General features: G+C 37.9%; 1 protein-coding gene across 6 annotated transcripts; it reads right to left on the bottom strand.

Annotated features, from left to right (window-relative positions):
- sema6dl (sema domain, transmembrane domain (TM), and cytoplasmic domain, (semaphorin) 6D, like) lies at positions 1 to 27,570 on the bottom strand. Of its 6 annotated transcripts, none has more exons than XM_056477962.1 (19): positions 27,465 to 27,570; positions 18,226 to 18,391; positions 16,415 to 16,526; positions 15,691 to 15,751; positions 13,519 to 13,581; positions 13,332 to 13,433; positions 13,104 to 13,194; positions 10,133 to 10,252; positions 9,753 to 9,841; positions 8,726 to 8,943; positions 8,511 to 8,642; positions 8,154 to 8,309; positions 5,912 to 6,085; positions 5,431 to 5,571; positions 5,226 to 5,303; positions 4,502 to 4,560; positions 4,122 to 4,178; positions 3,477 to 3,647; positions 1 to 2,578 (listed from the first exon to the last, which is right to left on the bottom strand). In XM_056477962.1, exons 2-19 carry the CDS (start codon positions 18,338 to 18,340, stop codon positions 1,290 to 1,292), a joined length of 3,228 nt encoding a protein of 1,075 aa, XP_056333937.1. In that variant the 5' UTR covers positions 18,341 to 18,391; positions 27,465 to 27,570; the 3' UTR covers positions 1 to 1,289. The 6 variants fall into 6 exon arrangements, with proteins under 6 accessions (XP_056333937.1, XP_056333939.1, XP_056333938.1 ...); XM_056477964.1 differs by having other exon boundaries at positions 3,489 to 3,647; XM_056477963.1 differs by lacking the exon at positions 27,465 to 27,570 and adding an exon at positions 26,887 to 27,120.

Genomic DNA, 27,570 nt, shown 5'->3' with positions numbered 1-27,570 from the left:
CTAATAGATGTCTAAGATTAGGCCAAAACTAAACTAGTCATCAAGTAGACAGAAATTAATGATTACACATATAAAGTCTATCTAATCTGTCTATTTGATGACTAGTCTAGTTTTGGGTTATTTTTAGATGTCTATTAGATTTTCACTGACAACCCAAGTTTAAGCCTTGCTTTAGACAAGCTGTCTACGTTTAGATATATATTAGACATCTTTTAAACACAAAATTGCTGGGGAGGTTAGGTTTTGAAGTAAGAAATGTGCTGCTTGCACTTCTATGTAATACTATGACCAAGAACTAAGCTCTGTGAAATGGTCTAAACTGAAAGATTATTGGAGCAAGAACTTCACAGACCCAGCAACAGTAGTGTTTGGCATGTAAGAAAGGAGAGAGGTTGATCAATGATCTGCATTATGTCATAGCTGAAAGTTGTCTTCATGGGATTACAGGATTCCCAGTGATTTTCTGGAACTAAAGATGAGCAAACAGAACATTGTACGTTTGACCAGTGTGATCCTGTGCTGAGCCTGTGGGTTTAAAAGCTTGACGCAGCTTGACACGCAGAACCGCCGCATGAAACGCCACACTGGAGTCTGTTAACATTGTCATCGTCTACACTTAGCAGCACAAACGTTCAGGGAAATGTTACCCTGTGAGTTTTAAAATCAGTAGTCCAAGTAAAAGCCGTGGACATTTCTTTTGCACGCAGACATGATTAATTACCTTGTGGACGTCTGTGTCCTAACACATCTGATGTTAATGCACCTTAAATGAGGTTTAGTTTAATGACAACAATGACTCAAGCTCATTCTCGGTTTACTGAAAAAAAAAAACAATGACAGTGAATGCACACTGGTTAGCCCCGGAGACTAATCAAACACAGACTCGCAACACGTCCCTTTTACTCTGTCTTCTGGAGAGATATCCAAGCAAGAATATCCGATTTTCCCAACAGTCTAACAAATACAGTTCACATTGATGGGGAGAACAGTGCAGGGGGAGCATTTGCTGCCCAATCGACACAGCAACTACGCAGCTGCTTTATGCTGCGTGTCAGCTGTGTCCTATGACCTCAGGCGTCCCTGCCGCCTTCAAGATCAGAATCCATCATCTGTCATTCAAGCATGACGTGACAACGTCATTGAGAACTAGCACAACTACCCGAAACAGAAGCTCTGGCATTCCGATTCATTTCCCTTCAAATGAAACGGACACTTGCACGCCATATCTCTGCGGGGCAAACGCTTTTACTCCTACTGTCCATTCATCGAGTAATATCCTGCTGAGCATTTCAGTAGCTATACTTGTTCACTGGCCTCATTTGTGCAGTCTGTGGTGCAAAGCCGTTAGGTTTGGGTGGCACATCAGGCTTTAGCGATGCTGTCCTTTTAATGGATGTTCGTGGCAAAGACCCATGCCCACTATAGCTGCTCTGTCGGGATACGGAAGGCGTCATTGCCATTGGTACCCCATGAGAGTCTAGTCTAGTGGGTGGGGTAGGAGTGGGGGGCATGTACCCGCCTCTGTTCATACTAGGTTGTCGGGACACTATGGCCCCGCTAGGTGAGTGCAGCCCTTTGGGTGGCGAGGATATGGAGTGCCGCTGGGAAGAGCCTCGGTGATATCGCTGTCTCTCAAGAGTTCCCATATGCCCTGTGGGCGATGTTGGCGTTGTCGGCACATCCACTCTCTTGGTCGGGCTATTTCTTGGTAAAGAGGACGAGGGAGAGTACAAGGAGGCCTCGCGGCTTGGGACTTTGGGTGGAATCTCTGTTGGACTTACAATGGGTTCCAGCATTAGGTGCTGTCGGGATTTGGGCATCTCTACCATGATGGCCTTGGGGTTGCTATCATTTAGATGTTTCAAAAGGTCGTTTAACGTATTCCTGGCATCCACTGTTCGCCGCTGGTCTTTTCTTCCAGATTTGGAACCATGCTGATCACTATTCTGGACCTTCTTTTCTGCTTGAGGCCCCTCTGGTGTGCAGAAGCCTGCTTTGTTTTCATGCGTGGCGTTAGGCAGTACCACAGCACTGGGTATGTGTGGATTGATTGCAGAATGGGGAGGTGGACTAGAGGGAAGGTACTGTGGGCTTTTGGGTGGCCCATCTTTGCGGGAGCCACTCATCTTTCCATGAGCTCTCTCCCACTGGTTCTTAATGGGTTGAAGGCTCTTCTGTTGCAGCACAGGTGTAGATTCAGGCGTAGGCAGTGCTGCTAATTCTGGTGGCTGCCCACTCAGGAGCATAGTCTTAGTGTCTCCAGTTGTTGGCACCTCCCTTCCATTGCTCAACAGGTTGGTGTAGAGTTTGGGAGTATCCATATTAGGCTGGTACTCTTTGACAGGACTGTCAAACAGACCGTTAAGCTTGGCAAAGCTGCCAGTGGAATCAGTGCAGGATTGTGCAGACTCTGCATCTTTTTGGATTTTTCGTGGAGTGCGAAGAAATGCATCTCTATAGCAGTAAACAACCATGCCAGCGATAAATGCACCAAGCAGGAATGCAGCTAACACACAGGAGATCAGGATGTTCATGTGCACCATCTGGTTCGATTCACCTGCTTGTATTTCCCAAACACCTGCAACACAGATAGCCAAACAGCATGTTAACACACTTGCAAAGCTGATCACTGAATAAGTCTTTCTTAAAGCAAAAGTCCTTTCCTCCCCAGAGGTGTCCCACCATTTGGTGTGAATTAAAAGCATACAACTATTATTTTCTGTTAACTGTAAGGCTTAGATAAATACATCTAAAAAGAATTTCTGGAAAAGAAAACAGCAACAAGTATTCCTGACATTATATTAGGGAAGGAGGTTAGATCATTTGATTGCTCATTGGTTGCAGTTAGTATGTTGTGATTTGCCATGGGTTTCCCCAAAGAGAATTAAGCCCGCTGTCTTTTTTTAGTACCCGAGAGTGAGTTTTGTTAGTGTCCGCAGCTATACGAAAGAGTTAGTCGTGAATAAAGTTGCTCAAGGAATGCTTAAAAGTGTTGCTTAGTGGCAAGGCCTTTGGAAGATTCCCTAAAACTAAAAAACAATGGACAGAGAAAGAAAAGGATGAAAGAAGATAAAGATGTAGCCATAAAAGATAGATTGAACAAAATATGCCACAGAAAATACACATCAAATAAAGCTAAGAGTGAAGAACAAAATAATAGAAACATAAAAGAGGAAAAATAATACAAAGCTTTATATGCTGATGGAATCTGAGTATAGCTGCTTGTATCAGTTCAATACTCTTAAAGATAGTAAGGCTTTTCGCTGACCTGAACGTTTTCAAGAGCACGTGTCCTAGGAGTCTGTATCTTTGCTAATGTAGTGTGACTGCCTGCAGAATTGCTTATCACGCCATTCTTATAAGGAATGGGCTGCTATCAGCAATGTATGTACTATCTCAGGTGATTAGCATCACAAATTGCAGCTATTACCCAGAATTCCATGCAGCAGCGCAGACAGCTATGGTCAAGGCCTTACCCTCCAGCACACCTTGTATATGCTCAACAGAATGTGAAGTGGCTGGGTCATCGTGGAGCTCAAATTTCCGTGAGCCAAAGAGTTGTGGTGTCTGAGTGGGGATGGTTTGGGGTGATTGTATGGGTTCAGAAGTCGCGGGCACTGTGACTGACGAAGATGGCAACTCCATGTCTGTAGCGACAAACAAACTGTTAAGAGTCGAAGATCCCAAGATAGACGGATCGTAACGGTCGGGGTTAGTGAACACTGACAGGACGACTGTCAGTTTATACGATTGACTGAGGTTATTTTTGGACCATTACAGGGAAGTAATGGTTGTGCAGAGTCTCAGGTAAGGAAATTTTTCAGCCTGAGAGGAGGGAAAGGATGAAGACTGTCTCTAATAGAAAGAGACGACGACAACATAGTCCAGGGAGACGATAAGGTGGAGGCAGCACATATTTCATGCAAGAACGGAAGAATGAATGGATGAAATGATGAAAAAGCTGGTGCTGAGAGATCAGGTGCATCTCTTATTGATAATGATGATGGCATGATGAAAAGCACAGGATTAAAAGCAGGTGGCAGCAGTAGAGGAGAAAAGAAAGGGATATTTGGAGAATGATGAACTCAAGGAAGGAAATCAGTGCAGTACAGGAAACTAACCAGAGGTTGGGTCGCCATATGATTTGAAATCTGGCGCTGATGTAGTGGCCAAAAATTCTAAAAGAATTAAAGGAACAGGAAATCATTATAAAATAACAAAAAAGAAAAGTTAGAAATTATAAAACTGTAAAACTGCTGTTTTGTTTAGCTTACAAAAATAATAACAAAAAAGTGTTTTCCTCTGGTTTATGTTGTAACGCTCGTTAACTGCAATATTCAGGCCTAAACAATGTGTGTATACATGTGTAAATGTCAGAGGAATTAGTATGATGTGCGTGTGATGTGTTAATTTCCATCAGCTGAGAGTGTGAGGTGGGTTATTCACATGAGAACTACTAACTAATGTTTTTTTGAAAAGAGGTGTGTGTTGATAAGCTTACCGTGGCAATCCCCGAGGTGAGCAGTGTTCCCGTATTCAACATCTTGCTCATAACTACTTCTGCAAAAAAGGATAAAGAGAGAAGAAATAATTAATTATTTATTAGTTAAATCCTTACATTTATATAGTGCCTTTTTGGAGACTCAAAGCGCTTTACACATTGTAGGGAATCTCCTCATCTACCACCAGTGTGCAGCATCCACCTGGATGAAGCGACGGCAGCCATATTGCGCCAGACCGCACACCACACACCAGCTGATTGGTGGAGAGGAGACAGAGTGATGAAGCCAATGGGTAGGAGGCCATGATAGACAGAGGCCAGTGGACAAATTTGGCCAGGATCCCAGGGTTAAACCCCTACTCTTTTTCGAAAGACGCCCTGGGATTTTTAACAACCACAGAGAGTCAGGACCTTAGTTTAACGTATCATCCGAAAGACGGTGTTCACTTAGCAGTACAGAGTCTCCGTTACTATACTGGGGCATTAGGACCCACACAGACCACAGGTCGGGCACCCCCTGCTGGTCACACTAACACCACTTCCGGCAGTAACCCAGCTTTCCCATGTGGTCTGCCATCCAGGTACTGACCGGGTGCAGCCCTGCTTAGCTTTAGTGGGCAACCATGTGAGAGTTGCAGAGAGCTAGCCGCCAACTAATTGAGTTACTCATTGAATTTTCCCCCTTATATTTATAGGTAAATCTGATTAAAATAGTAGGACTTACTGCATAGTTGCAGGAATACGTTCACAAGCTCCGTGTGACATCCATCCGCAATATGGGTCTCTTGAAGCAATGCAGGACCTGCAATAAAAAACATCTCAATATTAAAAATGAACACACTATACAATAGTTCTACAAAAATAAAAGCGATTTGAATTGGCTGCGCAAAATTCTGCCTATATATAGCAAAGCTACATTCAGAACTCACTTATGACAGGAACTGTGTCTTTCGCAGCGGCTGAGTGGTATTCTGACCACACAGCTGGAAAAGGCCACATAGAGTGTGTGAGTGTCTTTATCTAGGTGGAAAGACAAAATTCGCCTATCGTCCTCATTGCTGGATAAACACCTGGGAGAAAAACAGAACAGAGGGAGGGAGAGGAAAATCCGATAAATCACATGTTATCAGATCTGTCCGTCAGTCAACACTTTCCTCAGTCAGAAGAAGAATAAAACAACCACACAGTGCAGAGGGAAAAGTGAAAACCATGCTCTTTCACATCAAATAGATCTAATCTAGATCTCTGATGATCCAAAACTTTCATTCAGGTCACAAAACAAGACAATTTGAGACTACATCATAAAATGACTCAGATTTCTCCCACAATTAAATAAGTTTCCCACAATTAAAGACAAAAGAAAATGCGTTTTGAGACTGATCATAGGATAATTATAGGATGAGAACATACTTGGCTTGGTTGAAAACGTCAATTTCCTCCAGCAGGATGCTGTCATTCAAAGACAGCGGGGATGTCTTGGCCAGAACTTTTAGCACGATGCCTGCTTCTGAGCCGATGAAAACCACTGTGTAATTCTTGTGGGGTCCTGCAGTGTTGTCAACTGCAAGTGCTGTTAGTCTGTACCTACAAAAAAAAAAAGGAAAAAAGCTTGAATGCAGGACTGCTTTTCAGTTACAAGGAGACGCCTGAATTACAGCAGCTTAACTTGAGCTGACACAAGACAAAACATGTTGAAACGTGACACATCTATCAAGACCTGAACTAGTTAAATTAGGCGTACCAGTTGTTTAGAACATGAAACCAAAGCTCTTTGCTGGACGGGTCATAAATGATGCTTACTTAACAGCTGACACTGAGTCTAGATAGAAAACTCTTCACTGTCTTAAGTAATTAGGTTTTATGCATTAAAAAAGTAATCTGTGCTAGCATTAGATTTCTTTCTGATTATAAAAGACAACCTGGGCTGACGTTAGATAGTCTAATCCTTATCTTGGAGAAGCGCCAATCAGCTAAAAGACATTTTATGTTTGGAAGTTTCTAATAAGTCCTAAGATATTTGCAGTGTCCAAATTCCCATATCCATCCAAAATAGTATTCAAAATAGAATTAGTTTGTCCCAAATCATAGTATGTATAAATGAGTATTCCAAAGTTACCTTTATGGTCAACTATTTCTGGTAGAAATTTGAAGTGTTGGTCTGTACTCTAAAGGATAATATTCTCATTCAAGATGATTGAGAGGGCACACAACTAAGCAACATAACAATCGATGAGGATGTAGTATGTCCCAAATCATGCACACTCTTCTATTACACACTTAAAAGCATGTACTTTATCTTTACAAATATTTAGGCAAAGTACAAGTAGGCGAATTGGGACACAGAACTTAATTAGCTGGTTCAGTTAATGTTTATTTAGGGTTTGCATATACAATCTGCAAGAAAATGGTCCTCCAGAAATCAATTTAGACGCCCCTGAAATACTTTTGGTCACACTTTATTGTAAAGTACAATTGCTATTAACAAACTATTAACTAAGACTAGCTTAATACAGTTCTAGATAGCTGCATATTATTAGGTAGTAACTGGGTTTAGGCATTGGGTAGCATTATCCAATAAAAAGCGAATATCTTAATAATAAGCAGTTAATAAGCCAGTAGTTAATGGTGGGAATTTGTACCTAAACTAAAGTATTACCATACTACTGTCAAATTGGTCAGATTTGCTTTAGTCACCTTTTGCGAGAGCATCAGAACGAGTTTTTGAGACTAGGCTGAATGGTGGCATTGTGCCTATACCTGACTCTTGTTTAGGTGGACCACGGATTGTCTCCAATAGAAGGGACCGAGATGTAATAATAGAACTGGGATTGGGCCTTTATTTCTGAAAGTTTCTTATAAGTCCTAAGACTCTTGCCATGTCCCAATTTGCATACTATTCATCCTAAATAGCATTCAAAATAGAATTAGTTCATCTCAAATCATAGTATGTTTAAAAGAGTATTCCAAAGTTACCCAGATGGTCTACTGTTTTCGGTGGAAATTTGAAGTTCAGATCTCTAAAGGATGATATTCTCATTCAATATGATAGAAAATTAAATTAAATGACTGAGTGGGCACTTAACTAAGCAACATAACAGTCAGTTGATGAAGATGTAGTATGTCCCAAAACATGCACATTCTTCTGTTACACACTCAAAAGTATGTACTTTATCTTTACAAATCCTTTTAGGACATAGTATAAGTAGGCGAATTGGGACAAAGAACTTCATTAGCTGGTTCAATTAATGTCCATTTAGGGTTTGCATGTACAATCTACAAGAAAGTGGTCCTCCAGGATCCCTGAAACACGTTTGGTCACACTTTATTTTAAAGCACAATTCTTGCTATTCACAAACTATTAACTAAGATTTTTAGCTTAATACAGTTCTAAATAGCTGCATATTAATAGGTAGTAATTGGGTTTAAGCATTGGGTAGTATTATCCAATAAATGGCCAATATCTTATAATTAGCAGATAGTAAGCCAGTAGTTAATAGTAAGAATTAGTACTTAAACTAAAGTATTACCATACTTGCTTCCTGTCAAAGTGGTCAGACTTTGCTTTAGTCAAAAATCATGTTTAAGTCAACTCTTGCGAGAGCGTCAGAACAAGTTTTTGAGACTAGGCTGAATGGTGGCACTGTGCCCATACCTGACTCTTGTTTTGGTGAACCACGGTTCATCTCCAATGGAGGGGACCGAGGCGTCCATGAGTGGGTGTGACTTGATGAATTGAAGGGTCTCGTCTGGAAACTCGATGGAGGTTTTGTAGGACTCCGCTGAACCATGTCCTGCACAGCAGCCGGGTCTGAAAAGACAAAACGCGCACACATGCAGTTCCGGTTGAGAGAAAGAGGGCAAAGAGCCATGTGCCACATGCCTGTAAATCTATACCCGCCTCCATATGGCCACTGCACACACAGGTTAAATATGCAGCATGTCCAATTATCGCTTGTTAATTATTAATCTCTCAATGATTAGCCCGTCATGCACTAGTGCGTGCACCAACCTGGGCTTGGGCAGTTTCTCCTCTGGAAATGGCGTCCACACTGAATCTGGCGTCTTCTGCTCTTTGAAACGGCCACGGAATGCTTTCTCAATATCCACCATGGAGAAGGCACACACCGCAGATCCAGGAATGCTGAAGGAATAAGAAATTCACCACTATTCAGTCTGTTTCCATGTGGAGATTTTATGGAAGGTCACTGTGACAATTTTTTTTACCTGTTCAACTGAGTGGTAAAAACTCCAACCACAGAAGGCAACCCATTAATGTCGATGATATCCGTAATGGCCTGAAGGACGTCAAAGTAGAAAAACGATTCTCCAGGAACGGAACAGTTCAGCCGAGCCTTAACAAAAGATGTCCAGTGTTTTTCCAGCACCCGCTGAGACCCTCCCATGTCATTTTTACAGATTCGAGCCACTCTGGAGTAAACCGCCTGCAGTGAGAGAAAAATAGCGGGAAAAAAAGTCAGCATCGCTCTCTAAATAATAGATCTATCTCCCTGGTGGCAGAGTTAAATCTAAATATACGCAAGAAACCATTCTCTTTTAGATAGTACCAAACTGCAGCGTGCTGGAGGGCTTGAATTAGCACCTTGTAACCATCTTAATAATTTACCACTGTAAAATCTGCTCTTAGTGCAGGTGTTGACTACAGTAATAACTAAACCTAAATATTCATTCATCTGTGGTACGAAGAAGTTGTTATGCGGACCAATTTAAAGCAAATCCTGAGGCAATGGATGATATATTGACCCTCAGGGAAAAAACGCTTATCTCTAAATAAAATACTATGAACACTGTATTAAAATACAAATCAGAAATACATTATTACTCTTCAGGGTGTTTTATTAAAGTCATAGTTCACCCCACAAATTTAAATCCAGTTACTCACCTTCACTTGTTCCAAATCTTTATTAAGTTCCTTTATTCTACTGAACACAAAAGAAGATATTTTGAAGAAACGTGTAACAATTGACTTCCATAGTATTTATTTTTACTACCATGGAAGTCAGTGGTTACAGGTATTTAGCTTTATTTAAATTATCTTCTTTTGTGTTCAACAGATTAAAGAAACTCGTAAAGGTTTAGAAACACTTGAGGGTGAGTATAAAGTAAGTAAAGTTTATTTTTGTGTGAACTATGCCTTACTTTAGCATCAGTAGGAATATTAGCATAGTATATCTTGTATTAATAGGAATATTAGCATTGTGTATCTGTTAGCATTGTGTATTGTGAACTGTACCTTTCCCAAGTTGTTGTGCTCGGCTGCAATTTCTCTGAAAAAGAAGTAGACAAAATCCCCATAGTCCACAGCATGAAGAAAATGTGGCTCTGGAAGAAAAAGAGAAGCAAGCATTAGCATCTCCGCCGCTGACCCCAACTTAAAATTTGATGCGTTTTTGTTGGCTGAGTGGAATGGCAGAGTGTTGACCTAGATTGTGCCACAGGAAGCTGAATTTTACGTCAACACCCGCCATTTTCTCTTCTCCCACACTGACCCACTTCTTTTAAAGTATGGTTAGGGGTTATAGGTTGGGTGTGCATTGGGTTCAGCAAGTTGACTAATGTTACCATAAAAACAACTAGCATTTACATAAAGCACACAAGCAAAAGTTTATGTACCTTTCAACCACTTGGAGTCATACTTGATGGTGCGAAGGGCAGAACCATCCCCCATACTGCGATAAATCACAGCATCGCTAGCCAGGAAATCTGCCACCGTAGCGGAGTACAGCTTACCATCTATGACAAATAGGTGAGATTAAAACACACTTTACATACAACTCACACAATGTACTTGGAATTCAGCACACACTCAAAGAAAACTTAAACTGTAATCACATTAATAATTAAACTGAAATAATTGAACAGCGAAAAACCAGCTTCAACCAGCCTAGGCTGGTTTTAGCTGGTTGACCAGGCTGGTTTTAGAGGGGTTTTGGCCATTTCCAGGCTGGTTTCCAGCCATTTCCAGCCTGGTCTTAGCTGGTCAGGCTGGGAGATGACCAGCTTAAACCAGCTTGACCAGCCTAGCCAGGCTGTGAGCCCAGCCAAAACCAACTATGTCCAGCTTAAACCATAAGGGGTTTTGAAATGGCCAAAACCCCTCTAAAACCAGGCTGGAAAACTGGATTTTTCAGCAGGGAAAGAGTCTATTTAGTCCAAACAAGAAGGTTAAATAAAGTGACACTCTGCAAAATCATATTCTTTGATACAACATATTTGTGAGCCTGTAACCCTTTGTGATATTTTGCAGAGGTATATTTTTAGTCAAAATTATGAATTTTTCTTTTATGCCCCCCAAAAATAATTAAAATAATAAGTAAAGATCATTTTCAATTAAGATATTTTGTACATATCCTAACAAATGTTTCTAAATTTAGCAAAATCTTTCAACTGAACATAATTAAAACAATTTTAAATAAGATTTTCTCAGTATTTTGATTTATTTTATTTATTTATTTCATATTCCAGAGATTCAGATAGTTGTATATCAGCCAAAGATTTTCAAATCCGAACATAAAATGAATCAAAGCCTATTACTTAAATCTCAATTTTAAAAAATATATATATATATATAATTAATATATATTAGGGCTGCACGATATTTGACAAATCTGACATTGCAATATTTTATTTTGCCACAATTTATATTGTGATATGAATACAATTTCAGCAGATGACTTGAATAGCTCTATTTGGAATAAAATCATTAACTTAGATAGATTGGAAAAATCTTGTAGAGGAATGAATCAAAGAAATTGCAAGAACAAAATAAAGATAAAAGTGAAATAAGTAATTCAGGTACAGAAATATGATACGATACAATATTATCATGATATTTTGCCCTCGATAAACCCATCCACAATATATCATGATATTTGTTAATGAAGTGGGAAAAATGCATCAAAAAGTTATAAGAAGTGTTTCTTTTAATAACAGCACATATATTTCTTAGAATTGCAACATTGATATGTATTCGATCCGCCGTTACGAGAAGCACCAACTCATGCATATTACAATATTATATTTTGGATTGCCCCTATTAATGAATAATCAAATGTAATGTAAAATGTAAACACTGTAAATTCTTCATTGCTGATCAACAATAGTAATCCCAACTCTACATTGCAGATACTGCGATGTAGGGGCTGTGCAATTCTTCGAAATCGAATTACAATAGCGATTTGAAATGTTGCGATTAGCTAATCACGAGACTGCGATATGAAATATATTTGTATAATTTCCCCTGCCCAGAGCAAATGCGTGACTGCCGTCTGTGTGTGATAGTCTTACTATCCAATTGAGCGTCTTGCTCAAATCAAGTGTCTTGCTAAAATCAACTGAAAGTATTGCCAGTGACGCTCAATCTAGTAGCAAGCAACAGCAAAACACAATTTCAGAGTTGTTTCAGCCATGTTAGTGTGCTGTTCTGTATTTTTATAATATACACTATCTCCCTAATTTGAGTTCAAATAGTTTAAAGAAAGGTAAGGTCATTTTATTTGTGTTTATTGCTTGCTCTATAGAAAAATGAGTGTTTCATTTCTGAATATTTTAAAATTAATTTGAATAATTGTTTAAGTAAGTTAACATCTTTTTAGTTCCTTTTTTTAACCTACACTCACTGCATTTAAGCAGTAAGAAGCTACAATACAGAACCTTTTCCCCAAAACGCACAGCCCTACTGCAATGTGACTATTGCGAATGCACACATTGTGATATCGATGTTGAAACGATATATATTGCCTTAATATATAAATATATATATAGGGGATGCAGCGGCGCAGTAGGTAGTGCTATCGCCTCACAGCAAGAAGTTCGCTGGTTTGAGCCTTAGATGGGTCAGTTGGCGTTTCTGTGTGGAGTTTGCATGTTCTCCCTGCGTTCACGTGGGTTTCCTCCGGGTGCTCCGGTTTCCCCCACAGTCTAAAGACATGCTGTACAGGTGAATTGGGTAGGCTAAATTTTCTGTAGTCTATGTGTGTGAGTGAGTGTGTATGGATGTTTCCCAGAGATGGGTTGAAGCTGGAAGGGCATCCGCTGCATAAAACATATGCTGGATAAGTTGGCGGTTCATTCCGCTGTGGTGACCCCGGACTAATAAAGGGACTAAGCCGAAAAGAAAATGAATGAAATGAATATTTATTTATTTATTTATTTATTTATTTATTTATTTATTTATTTATTTATTTATTTATTTATTATTTAATTTAGTTTTTTTTTATTTTCACATTTGATCATTTAATTTCCAAAAATACAAAATAAAATTATTTTTAAATTAAAAAAATCCATCATGCACAATAATAATACTTAAAAAATGAGATTAATTTACTGACTAATGTTTACAAATTCTGTTTGTCCAGATTGATTGGGATGCACATGTTACATCACAACGTATTAACTCTCAAGTTGTGCTGTTCCTCTCGCTATAATAACCGCAATTGGCACAAAGACAGGATGTTCATGCGGCATCTGATTTATGCGCAACATCAGTCTGGGCTCTTATTGGAGTGTTAATTTTAGCCAAAACCTTAAAAAATCATGGCAAAGTTATTCATCATCTTCCTCATTATCCTGACAGCTCTCATACCGGCAAACAGGGCAACGTTTGTCTGCTTGGCGTCAAATGGGCATCGGGCCAAACCGCTGATCTCTTCCCCATCAAATTCCAGGTTATCCAACTAAAAAAGAAAGCCGGAAATAGAGTTCTTATCTTCATTGTACTGTAAAACTGCTCCCACTCACATTAACCAGTCACTTATTAAGAGCAAAACAACAGACAGACAGTCACGTAGAGCATATAAACAGCACGACCTACCCTGTAGTAACGGCACATGGGATTGAAACCATTTGTTCCGCAGATGAACACGAGATCATCATTTCTCGGAACCAGGACTTTAATGAAATTATGGCACTCGTCCTGAGAGGAAGACAAGACAGTGAGATTTATGGCTGCTTTGGCACTGTAAATAATACAGAGCATGCTGAAGAGGTGGAGGACGTACTCTGTGTTTTCCCTTCATGGCGCACGTCTCTCTGTCAGCCTGCCCTGACCGCCACGTCAGCTTCTGTGACAACACAAAGCATCATTATTAGTTTCCCACCAGCACACTTATTATCAATAAACTACACTGATTTATAATCAGGCATGATGCAATAGGTTTCCAGCCATCAACAGCCTTACGTGGAGGATGACAGATATACTATCAGTCTGATGTTGGAATAATAAGTTTTTTGGTCCCACTTTATATTAAGTGGCCTTAATTACTATTTACTTACTTTAGAAAATATGTACAATGTACTTATTGTGTTCATATAGTATTCCACAAAACTTCTCATGCTCCTGAGTTGCATATGGGTATGGTAGTTGTTAGGTCTGGGGGCTTGGGTAGGTTTAAGGTTGGGTTAAGGTAAGGGATGGGTCAAGAGTGTAATTATAAATGTAATTACAGATGTAATTACAAGCAGATCATTTAGAAAATATTAGTACAATGCAAAAACATGTTCACACATAAGTGCATTGTACTAAATCATTCATTTAAACGAAATGCATAGTTATTAAGGCCACTTAATTTAAAGTGGGACAATTTTTTTATGCTTGAAAGAAGTCTCCAAAGCTGCATTGACTCAATCAAAATATCATATCATGTTGTGAAAAAAATGTCTGTATTATAACTTTTTTAAATATTATTTATTTCCAGTGAATCGCCCATAGAAAAATCTGATATATGGTCTTATATAAACATAGATAAATAAACGTTGGAGATATATATATATATATATATATATATATATATATATATATATATATATATATATATATATATATATATATATATATATATATCAGATACAGACATACATCAGATAGAGTATATATAAGTATACTGTGCCGTATCACTTATATATATGCGCAACATCACTTTAGATCACTCGCGTATTCTCAGTAGCCATATCTGTATAGGCATATTTGTACTTATATATCAGTATATATAAGTACACCCCTCACAAATCTATCTTTTAAACTCATATTTTTGATAGGAAGCTGTACAATATTATATTTGTGCATACATATTGAATTAGTCAGTACTGAAGCCAAATCTGGAGCTTATGTAACAAAATAACTTACAATAACTGTCCAAAAACTAATACATTCAAATTTAAATGTTATAAAAAAATATTAAATACAAATTTTAAAAAAGAGGAAAAATCAAGAGAAGCAAAGAATTTTTTTTTTTTAATTTAGTTGAAATTTTCAAGGTTGTAATTTTTTTGCCAATATATTGCTTGACTTCAATTGTATTATCTTTCAATTTCTGAAAATGTTTGGTGACCAAATTATTAATTTAATAAATATATCTGTTTAATAAATGTGTTTTATTTAAATGCACCAAAATACATTGTCTATATTCACTGGGAAATGGATAAAAAAATTAATATTCAAAATGGGCTGTACTCAATTATGCGGAGCACTGTATCTATACGGTAAAGCTGGATTTTCCTTCAGGTCATTTTAAATTGGTGCTTAAATATTATCACTTATTATGGATTTTCATGCAGACCGTAATACATTTTCAGGCGTCTTTAGCATACAGAAAAATTTTCATCATATTGATTGGCTAAATGCATCTAGCTGAATAATAATAATAATAATAATAATAATAATAATAATATCATCAAAACTTTTTCCTTATTTACAAACTTGAGAATAGCAATACAGTGGTCCCTCACCATAACACGGTTCACCTTTTGCAGTCTTAGACATAACTTTTTTTAGTATCTTTTTATTTACATTTCATTCCTTGTTTCCTGAGTTTAGCATACATGAAATTAGTATGGTAGAATGATTTCCCAAGCACCATGTGACATTGAAAACTGAAGAAAGACTTCATTAACTAAACTGTACTAATACTTGTTCGAAGTATTATTGTATCAAATAAATACATCTTTAGCTATAAGTGATTTGTTTTCACATTACAACAATATATACTAGCTAAAACATACATTTAAAATAGTTTACGTTTAGCCGAAACAGAAACCTAGTGATTGACAACGTGCTGCCATGACTAGAAATGAAACTCAGATTATCAGAATTGTTTTTATAGCTTGCCACTTTACTGTGCTACACCTAGTAAAGACGAGTGTTTAGGTCATAAAATGATTAAAAGTGAACCCACCCTGTATGGAATGATCTCGTTCCTGTAGGACTCCCTCAGACTCACCAAATACACTTGATCCCTTTGAGAAAAAAAGAAAATAACAGTTTAGATCTAAATTTAAACATTCCAATGGAATAAAAAATATCATGCAAATCATACAACAAACTAAACAAACGGAGTAATTGAGCAAAAACTGGTATTCATGTTTACAGAGTCTAAGTGTTTTGAATTAAAACAACTTTAGGTATAACTGTATTTCGAAAATTTTCATTTATTTAGATAGATTGGGATGATTGTCCTTTTTCTATGCGGTGCATTTGCTTAAATTATAATAAATTACACGCATATATAAAGATGACAGAGCAAAAACAAGTAAAAAAACAGCCTGTTGTGGTTTTCTGGAGAGTCTAAAAGTATTCAGGAAAAGAAATTGAACGATCAAACCTAAAATAACATGGTCATCGTTGTATAATTTGTTTAAAAATAATAATATTTATTAATAACTTTATCCTATATTTTTTTATAATTAAACTAATCCTGAGATGTGACTATTGCAGATACACACATTACGATATCGATGCTCAAACGATATATTGTTGCAGCCCTAATCGCAACTAAATATCACAATGTCAGGTTATTCCAATATCGTGCAGCCCTAGTGACAATCCAATTGTCCTTCAACCCGGAACAGGTCAAACGGTCAAAGATCTTCATTCCACTTCCTGTTTAAATGCTGACTTACCTGCCCGCGATGAACAGCGTATCATGTATCTGGGTCATCAGCTGAAAGTCCAGTCTGTGCTGAGATTCGTTACCAGAGGGACGTCCACGAAACACCGGGTATTGCCGTGCATCTGCGGAACAAACAGATGCGCTGTTATTCAGTATTAGCGTCAACGGAGATCGATGTTGCTATTGATTGGCTGTGGCAACTGCATGTTAAACTGCCCTGAAGAAAGACTTTGCTAAAGTAATGAATATTACACCAGCAGGCCGCCCCATTGACGTCTGGCCACTGCACTGTCAGCATGCTGGGGTGTTTTCTCACTGCGGAGCACAGCAGCACTAATGCAGCCACTATAGATGTTGATGACTTCTTCTATTGAACATGGACGGCTGGTTTTGTTCAATGAAAGGCACTAATTGACTTTTGTTGGTTTAATTGGGCCCCAAACAGAGACTTAATTAACAGAGACTTAATTGTTAAATGTTGAAAAGGTATTATTTATAATAATAATAATAGATATTATTAATAGTGTTATTATATTATAATATTTATATAAATTATTATTAATAATTAATTAATTATAATTTAATTCTTTTTCTTCTTCTTCTTCTTCTTCTTCTTCTTATTATTATTATTATTATTATTAAATGCAAGTAAAGTGTCTACAAGGTTTTAAATATAAATAAAATATTAAAATAAAATATATTTTAAAAATACAATAAAATATTGTTTCTATAAATATTAAAACATGATTTTTTTTATATTTTAAAAACCACTTGAGGATATTTATATATATATATATATATATATATATATATACATACATACATATATATATACACATATACACATATATACATATAAATAATAACTATCATACCTTTTTTCTCCATGAATTATAGAAGACACCTCCTGAAATCTCCTTAAATCGCTACATTTACATATATATATATATATATATATATATATATATATATATATATATATACATACATATACATATATATATATGTATATGTAGCGATTTAAGGAGATTTCAGGAGGTGTCTTCTATAATTCATGGAGAAAAAAAGGTATGATAGTTATTATTTTTACAGAAAGATAAGAAAATATTACACTATATTATACTGTATTATACTTTTAATGCTTAAACTGTGAATAATCATTTAAATTGTAGAATGTATTTTGTATAGATTTTCTAATCAAGCAGTCATTTTGTTAAACTGCTGCAACACTTGTACAATTATTGAACTATTTAACCATGTTATTCATATGTGACTACAATCAGAGTGAACTTAGCACTTCATGATTTTGTCAAGTACAATGTGATCCTATATTAACCACTTAGTTGATCCTGTCACATCATTATTGTTAGTAAATGTAATCCAAACCTATTCCCTACCCCTAAACCCAACCATAACTGTAAATTATTTCCAAAATCAGAGGGGAATAGTTGGATAACAATCGTAGATTATGCGTAGAAGTGCATAAACCTAACCGTAAGTCTAAACTTAACATAAACTGTAAACGTATTCCTTAATTCTGATTGGCTGATTGGAATGTTGTTCCAGCATCAACAAAGATGTTACTGCAGGAACATGTCCTATTTAGTGAAATCAGGCTGGTGGTAAACTTACATCAACATTTATGGCAAATGTAATGAACCAGTGAAAGTGTAAAAAAAAAAAAGTTTATTTTCTAAAAGCCTGCAGGGCCCAAAGTGCCCTTATTTGATTAAAAGAAATGCATTTTTTTCTAAAGAACTTGATAGGATCTTATGTAGATGGGGGCAATTCAAAAACAGTCTGGTGTCTGCAGTCTCTTACAGTGTCTGTCCACAACGTCTAAAGGGATGTTGTCCTCAGGAAAGCTCACAGCATCCAGACGGGACGCCACCAGCAGGAGTATCAGCAGGTCAATCGTCAGTTCTCGCCACCCCATCGCTGGCACAGAGGACAAACACCTCCTGTACTGCACTTATGTAGATGTTACCTGCAACACACACAAACACATATAATATAATATAATTATAATAGAACACCTCCCAGTTGTGTTTTTGTGCATGACCTCTGTAAAGATTTGCTTTGTAGATTAGAACTCCTGTTTTTTTTGCATGTACATGAGCAGGTTCACTCCTGACAGACCATTTTGGCGTGTGTGTGAGTGAGCGTGTGCACGCATTTTGGGGCCAATACCATGATTGAAAATCTGTCCATGTAAGGAAGGTCAAAAAACAGACAGAGAGGGGGTAGAGAGCATGCGCTTGAGACACAAAAGTCAACGATGTGCTATCAGCAAGCTCCTTCACACATGCACACTGTATTTTAGGACGTCGTTTAGGGTGTACTTCTTTGTGCGCTTGTGTTTGGATTGAGTAACAGAGCATGGCAGGGTTGTTTCTAGATTTTTTGTGACCCTAGGCTACTATTGTGCCTAAGTAAAAAATAATGAATATAAAAAAGAATGAAGGGGAGTACCATTGAAGGCATTCATCTAGTAATTTATTATAAATACTACAGTGTTTTTGAACCATACTAGTAAAGTACTGTAATTAATGTGTTGTGGTCATTATACTATGGCTGTTAAGTAATGTAAACACACTGTAAAAAGCAATTAGTTACTTTTCTTTAAAAAGTGAGTCAATCTGATGCCTTAAAAGCATCACGTTGATTAACAAAGTAAATCCACTGATTTAACTTTTATAATTATGCACAGTTTGTTTACTTAATAATTATTAGCCAATAATTGTGCTCTTTTTTTAAGTCAACGAATCGCTTTTGACAGTGCAAATCACCCAACACTTTCCTAAGTTTAACAAGTATATTATTTATATAAAACCACAATTTACAAAACTAAAAACTAATAAAACCTATACAGTATTCATTACAGTTTATCAGTTGTAATCAGACCACGCAAGGTGTCAAAACTATAATATATACAATATAATACACTATATTACACTTAGAGTATTTTTCAAAGGAATCGCTAGATTAGCAATAATAACATTAAGTGCTTGATAGATAGTACTGTCTATAGCAGAACAAACACAACAGTTTGAAGCCTATACTCAGGGTGCTCTTCTCTGCTTATCAGATGCTAGAATCTGCAGCGTTGAGCATACTTGTTAGAGCACCAGTCTCCCATACCAAAATTGCAGGTTTGCACCCTGCCTTAGTAAATAAAGGCTGGTTTATACTTCTGCGTCGAGTGATCGCCGTGACCCATGGTACCTGCCTTGCGCGTAGCCATGCTGTTCTGCGGGCTGTTTGTGTTGCTCTGCATTAACACTTCCGAAACACTAGCTGACAGTAGGTTATGTTAATCTGTATCGAGTTTCTTTGCGGGTGTTTTGTTTTGTCTGAATGCTACCTTAATGTACAAGAAGCTAAAATTCGCTCATTCAGAGGTGAGAACCAGTGGACGTGCAACAACTTTAATCATAAGGTAAACAAAAAACAATACTTTGCATCTGGAGCTCCTTCAAGGGACTTGACTCGCGGCTCTCAGAACCGCACAAACTTTTCAAAGCTACCAAGCCGACCAATCACAGAGCTTGCGCTATGTGTCGTTGCGATGGGTGGTTCCATTTTTTTAAAGGTGCACATCAGTATCGGCGTCAGCCACGACGAGGGCTGCATCGGACCATATGCGTGCTTGATGCAGAAGTATAAATCAACCTTAACTGTCAAAACATAGGGGTACAATTTTTGCACAATTATAATTTTTTTATCCCCTTCAAAATGGCTCAATAGATGTTTTGTTTAATTACGCTCTAAAAAAACTGGTTGCTTTACTCTCTGTGGGGCAGGGCAGTGGGCGCTCATTGGCGCCATAGGTGACCGCCTAGTTCGATTATGCCTAGAAAGGGTACTGGAGGCAGGGGTGTGTTTGCTGTGCCTGGCACAGAAGTCTTCAAACAGACCTTCAAACAGGAAGATTTCAGAGGTCTGCGTGTTGGGGTTGGGGTCGTGTCCTGGAGAGACAATCATCTGTGCATATTAACAAGGAGTGTAAAGTCAAATATTTATAAAGCTACAAATTATTCATGCCAGCAAAGCCCGAACGGATATAAACAATTTACATGGAGACAACAAACAGCTTGGCAGAAAGAGAGAGAGTGAGTGAGTCAGGCCCAAACCACTTCCTGAGAGTGTCTCGCCACACATGCTCACATACAGTATTGACATTTTTGCAATTAGCGGCCCTGCGCACCTGCTCCCATGCTGTAATATGCATATGCTGCTGGAATCATCCTGCTTCTATTGATTAGCTGTTGATTGATCAGTTCGCAATTGATCAGCGGGATGGGACAGGACCTGAGGAAATTCTCCTACTGAAATACAAGAAGGGGAGATTCTCTGCTCATCTGTTGCCATAATGGACCTTCATTTCTACAGGCTGATTGACTGTAAGATATTCTGGGCTATCATGCTTTGATTAGATCAATAGAAATGGCTCTTTCTCTGGCCATTTTTAGGTGAGATGAGAAGAGAGAAAAGATTGATGATGATATAAGTCTGAGAGATGACACCGCACAGAAGAAGAGAAGGTAAAAAAACATGCGATTAAAATTAAGATGAAGATGAGAAAAAGAAGACAAGAAAAGCCCAAAGTCCAATGATAAGACAAATCAGGACTCATCACACTGGTAAAAGCGAATTGAGAAAAGAAGAGACAAGATGAGACAATCGTAAGATGGGGGGGAAATTAAAAGTAAAGACAAGGCGGGACGAGAACTGAGAGGAGTGGCAAGGAGATGAGAATTGAATGTTTCAGACATGAAACAAAAAAATTCAATAAAAATAGAACAAATTAAATGAGTTACACATGTCCAATGTGTTGAGAACAGTATGAGAAATGAGACCAGAAAAGGAGAAGAGAGAAAATGAGAAGAAAGGACAGGAGATGAGGTGACAATTGTATAAAGAAGACAAGGAATAAGAATATAGAAAAGAAGAAATGGGAAAGAATAAGGACACAAGAGTCTAGAGATGAGAAAGAAATCTATTTAAGTACTAAATGACAAATATGAGAAACAAAATGAGAGAAACAATGAGACAATATGAGTCCAGACTAGAGGGAGAGACAAAATGAGAAGAAAGGAGTCAGAGAATTAAAGAAGCATGGAGCAAAAGGACAAGACAAGTATGAGACACTGAATGACAATAGTAGAGATGAAAAGATGAGTCAAGACAAGAAATGAGACAGGGACATGAGACAAGAGAGCCTGAGACAAGACAAAAATAGATGATATGATACAAAAGAGATGGATAGACAAGATGTGACCAGACTAGAGGTAGAGACAAAATGAGAAGAAAGGACTTAAGGTCAAGACAAGGATGTGACATTGAATGAAAACAGAACTGATATAAGAAAAGTAGAGATGAAAAGATGAGACAAGATAGGAAAGGGGACAGGGACAAGAGACATGAGAAGTTGAGACAAGACAAAAATAGATGATATGATACAAAAGGGAAGGAGAGACAAGATAAGACCAGACCAGAGGTAGAGACAAAATGAGAAGAAAGGAGTTAGACAATTGAAGAAGCAAGGGGCAAAAGGAAAAGACAAGGATGAGACATTGGGTGAAAACAGAACTGATATGAGAAAAGTAGAGATGAAAAGATGAGACAAGACAAAAAAGGAGACATGAGAGGCTGAAACAAGACAAACAGATGATATGATGCAAAAGAGAAGGAGAGACAAGATGAGAAAAGGAGAGTAAGAGAGACTAGACCAGATGATAGGAAAAAGAAATGAAAACAGGAAATAAAGATGGCATGAAGTGAGAAAAGAAAAGGTCATAATGGGACAATGAGAAAAAGGGAGACCAGATGGAGAAGGACAGATGTATAAGTCAAAAATAAGATGAGAGGCAAAGTAAGAAAACAAGAGGAGAAGGAGAGACCAAGACGACAAGACTGGAATAAAGATTATGTTTTTTCTTGCCCGCGTGTGTGCTTGAGCGATTAAGAGCTTTAATGTTTGGACACTCAGCGGAAGTCAAAGGTCAAGGGGTCAAAAAAAGTGTCTATCATAACGAGGCAGCTCCAAATGAATTTCTTTCCCAAGCACATCCCTGATCCGTACAGAAGTGCACACCTCAGCAGAACAGCACTCTCGGTGGGGCCGGGGGAAGACTGTATGGATTAAGCGATGTGTACAAGAGGAGCCCCAGTTTAATACAACACTGAGAGTCTAATCACAGCTTCACAGCGCTGTATCAATCCCTCCGCCTGGATATTACTTCAAGAAATAAAAGAGGGATATTTCCAGCACCCTGGAACATGTTTATTGTCAATGACAGAAATTCCTCACAAGCTCAAATCATTATTCATAGAAACACCACAGGGAGTTACACAGACACGCTACAATACCATAACAATCCCAGCATATGAAAAAACACCAAGCTTGGGCAAAGAGAGCGAGAGAAACCTAATGCAAAACAGAAACAAAGGACACACAAAGGTCAGCCGTCTAGAATTTCTTTTCAATATACAGCCAGCGCAACGTGTTTTCTATTGAACGTCTTGGTTTGGTTTTCCATTCTTGCCCTCCGGTGTATGAGCCTGGACAGGCCCTGCGTGGAAAGAGGCGACTAGTCACGCAACCTGTTAGTGTTTAGCTACTCCCCGGCCGCTCTCATTACAGCTTCTCTCTGAGCAACGCAATCGCGTACTCACTGATGTTTTTGGCTGCGTTTCTCGGGATGCTGGCACGCCGTTTGAGTTGGCAGGTCATTCCAGTAAAATTGCCTGCAGCGGATCCACCCAGAGCCTGCCTGCTAGAGTCCAGCTGCAGGAAATGCGACAGTGCAGGTCAAAAGAACAAAGCCGGTTGGTAGGGGTTTGTGGATTCAGTTGACCTAAACGTTCCCCAATGATTGCATTGATGAAAATGATTCGCCATGAATAGTTTCATTCATCTTGATGCAGGACAGAATTATTTAACTTAACGGAGGAGTTGCACTTATATCGACTTTATATTTGCTTTAGTATTACATGGACCCTGCAGGTCTGCCTGAGGCCTGACGCTGAGAAAGAAGGTTGAGGAATAAATCAAAAGCTATATCACATAGTAGCAAAAAATGTACGAGCTAGTCAAAACTTCTGAAAAATACAGGTGGGTATGAGTACTCAGGAGTGCTTTATGCTATTTTATGCTATTTACATACAAGATAAACAAAGAAAACATGGAAATGCATGACAATAGACTGGGGTGTGGGCCAAACAAGCACAAAACTTGTTTTCAAGGGTAGAACTTGTATTGAAGGTACTTTGTAGGAAAGCAAAATAGAATTTATGAATACCAAGAGACATTGTCAAGGTTCTGCTTTAGTTTTTTGGTTCATGGGTGTGTTTATTTTACATTACCCTGTACTGTTTGTCAGAATTTTCATTCTGAAAACTGTTTTTTTTTTTCATTTAAATGTTTTCTATAAAGTCAAATTCATTATTTGTTATAAATAATACTATTAAAAATAATACTATTTTTACCGTTTTTAAACTAATCTGACTCTGATTTAATAATTAGTTAATAAAAATATGCTAATTTAAATAAGACATACATATCTTTTTTATATAATTAGTGATAGTTTAGTTTGTGTCCATTAAAAACAAAAGTTCCATTAATTGGTCTCACTTTACAACAATGTTACATTAGTTAATGTATTTACTAACAGGAAATATGTTTGAACGCTCATACCGCATTTACTAATGCGTCATTAAAATCTAAAGATGTGCTTGTTGACATTAAAGTACCATGAGTTAATAGGAATTAACAAAGAACTTTATATACATTAACTATTGTTAACAAAGGTTAATAACACTGTAATACTGTTCATTATTCATTCACTAACTAAAATGGAACCTTAATGTGTTACTCATTAATGAATAAAAAGAATATGGCAAGTATATATAAATGGAAAATGATGTTGCGAAATGGCCCCTCAGATGTGTGTTCACAACTCAACAGTTGTGATATGTGTGGTTTCAGACACTCACGCTGAGATTAGAGCTCTCCCACACAAGAGCACTGAAATCATAAAGTTGTTTACAGTGGGATTACAGCTGAGGAGTCACAACTTGTTACTCCACAGCTGTAAAACAGATCTCTACCCCACCTGTGCAGCTCCACTCCCAGCCCCCATTCCCCCAAAAGCCCCTTCCTGCAGGTGTGTGCGTGTGTGTGTGAAAGGAACAATAGTGAGATCGGGGTCCGTTCAGTCCAGGCCAGCGAGGAGACCTCCATGCTTTAAAAGGTTAAATCAGTTACTCAAGCCTGACCGAGGCTGAACACTAGACAGCAGGACTGGCGTGGGTTTAGTGGACACAATTGTGGCCAGCTGTTGTGAGTGACTTTATTCACACACTCACATGAAAAGTGCTGAAACTGCTTTACGGTGAGGTTTCAGAAGAGGTAGATGTTTATCAGGCGCTCTCTGAAAGAGGGTTGACAGGTTCAGCAGAGATAAGAGGAGACGCATGGGGGCTGCACACTCTTGCGCTGTGTTTATAGTTTCACACAGACAGAGCTCTTAAACTCAATGTCACACATTTGTGAAGCACAAATTAACAAAAGCGTGCATTAGGATAACAGTGTTTCTAATTAACTTCCATATGGTCAAACAGGAAGTAATGGGTATTGAATAGTAGAGGCGGGTGAGTTCTAACATCATTTAACTAATTTAAAAATGAATCATAGGCTGAAATTTATATTAGCCTACATGAGCAGCCTCATGAGGTGACAGTTTCTGGAGAGGCTTTCCATAAGGAAATTATATTTTCAATGCCTGACTCTTAGGCTGACAATGACAAGATGTCTGTCGGTTTCTTGGATTTTAATGAAGACATTATTTGGTTTGTTCATTAAGCAGTTCACCTCATTGAAATCTTTGTCTGCTTCAAACAAAGTAGGTGATTTTATGTTTACTGTACTTGTGGGGACATTAGGTGCTCACAATGTAATCAAAAGCTCAGCACAAACATGTAGCATTAGCCTTTGTTGTTTAGCGTATGTTTTATGTGTTTGTCACCCATTATGTTTACCTTTGTGAATTACTACATTAAAATAAAGCGGGGTGAGGCCATAAGAAATGTTTGGAAAATGTTCCATCGACATAAAACATGTACTAAATTTAACCTTATGTTTTCAATCCGTGACAAAAGTAAAAAACAATGGGGGAAACGCCGTTTAAATTGGCTACACGTGTTTGTTACCTTTATTTTAAGTCGTGTTTTGCTATTAACATTTACCTCAGGTTTCTGCATCAGCACGAGAAAAAAATACATTTAATTGTGCTTGTACATTTTCACTCACTGATCCATTCATTCTTTTGACGGCTGCCACTCAGCGTAACACCTAATTTATTTCGCTTCATTTGCTACATGTGTTTATCAAAGCGCATCTCGGTTGTCACTCAACAGTTACGGATTCAGTAAAGGAGAGCAGAAAAAAGCATCTTTAAACAATACTCTCTCAGATCGGAACCGGACCCGAAATCCGTCTCAGAAGGAACATGTGAATCAAAGTGTTCACGCTGGAGCCGAGCTGTGACGAATCTCTTGAGTTGCAGTAAATGCATAAAGACAACAGAGTGTTCGGTCGGTAATGGCTTCTGCTGGGAAATTGATTGTGTTAATGCATGACCGTGGGCTCCAACAACAGCAGCGCAACTCCCTCCCTCCACGTTGGACCACAATACAGGCAGCAGAAATATTGTGGTTTAAAAGTTACTATCAGTTTGAATGATATCATATAACTCCCAGGCAAAGGTTAGATGAATTTAAGGCACTAAATCTTCCTTGTATATTATAATGCGAACTTCGATCCCTCATCATTACGGGACAGGGGAGTCTAAAGTGCATCTCTTTCATCCAATGTCAGAAATTAACTGGGACCGAATTTGAGGGGCATTTATGTTTACAATTTTCTAGCATATCACATGCATGTGCTGTCAATTTAAACAAAAACATTTAAAGAAACGAACAAATTTTAAACAGAAAGCCTGTCCAATAATCTCCAAATATATGTAGCCTATCATATATGAATGCCATTATTTAAATTTAAAATGCTTTGTAAGCATATTGCCTTTATATTTGTAATAGTCAAGACATTTTCCTTTTTCTTTCTTATTTATTTTTATTTTTTGCCAGTCTCAGCGTAATATCTGCCTTTTTTTTTTGTTAATTTATATTTTTGTTTATAATAATACGGAAAAAACAACAACAATACAAAAGGAAAATAACATTCCCAGAATGAATACACTGTATCAACAGGATGTGACAGTATTGCACTGCCTTCTCTCATTAATGCTAAAAGCAATGCTACTTTCATCCAGACGTTTTAAATTAGTCTAATTAAAAAAATAATAATAATCATAAATAAATAAATAAATAAAAACAAGAAAAAAGTTGCACACAATATTATAGCCGACTTCATTTAATCTGTGCGACAACAAAGTGTAAAAGGGAAAACAGAAATCCTACCTGAATGTTCTCCAAACGGGCATGTAGACTACAAAACACTCCCCGGTTATATTCCAAAGTGATTTACGGTATTAAATCCAGTGTAGATAGACAGCATGTGTGCAGCTCGATCCAAAAAGCCAGAAGATCCCCATGTGTTTGTTTTATCCGAAGCACGCAAAACAATTCCCAGAGCCCGAAGAGCTCGTCCAGCTCGTCCTCGGGATAAAGCTTTGTGATCTTCAAAAGCTCACCGATCAAATAGCACCAAGACCCTCCCTCTCCTCTAGTACCATCCCCCCGTCATTCACCAAACCAAACCAATACAACTCAAACCAAATAAAAACCAACTAAGTAATTACCTCAAGAGATCTACTCTTCAGAATGAAGAACTTTACGCGCGTGCGCCTCTCCGCTTATAAACAATCCGAATCGGTGTAAACGGGTGAATAAAAATAGCTCCAGTTCTATTTTTGCGCTGCACCTAGAGTACTTCTGATGTTTTGGAAATCTTTTCCCTGCCGCTTGTTTTCGTTTTCCCCATTTTCCTAACCTCACGCGCTCGCAACGTCACATTTTCTCCACAAAAAACAACTCACCTCATCTGAATCCGTGATTCTCTTTACGCGATTTTGGATCGCTACAACTCTGAGTCAAGCTTGAAGTGTCGCTGTCCGTTCTGAGCGGAGAAAAACAAACTAATGC

The sequence above is a fragment of the Danio aesculapii genome, chromosome 18 (assembly GCF_903798145.1).
Source record: "Danio aesculapii chromosome 18, fDanAes4.1, whole genome shotgun sequence".
In the NCBI taxonomy this organism is placed as follows: Eukaryota; Metazoa; Chordata; class Actinopteri; order Cypriniformes; family Danionidae; genus Danio; species Danio aesculapii.
The sequence above is the reverse complement of the archived record's forward strand: the minus strand, read 5'-3'. Positions and strand labels throughout refer to the sequence as shown.

Bases quoted from the DNA above. Each gene is read 5' to 3' on its own strand.
- sema6dl (XM_056477962.1), bottom strand. From the start codon at position 18,340: ATGGGGTGGCGAGAACTGACGATTGACCTGCTGATACTCCTGCTGGTG. The intron at 13,434-13,518 runs GTACGTCCTCCA...TCTTCCTCTCAG, and splicing joins CCATGAAGGGAAAACACAGA to GACGAGTGCCATAATTTCAT. The intron at 4,561-5,225 runs GTAAGTCCTACT...CCTTTTTTGCAG, and splicing joins CGTATTCCTGCAACTATGCA to AAGTAGTTATGAGCAAGATG.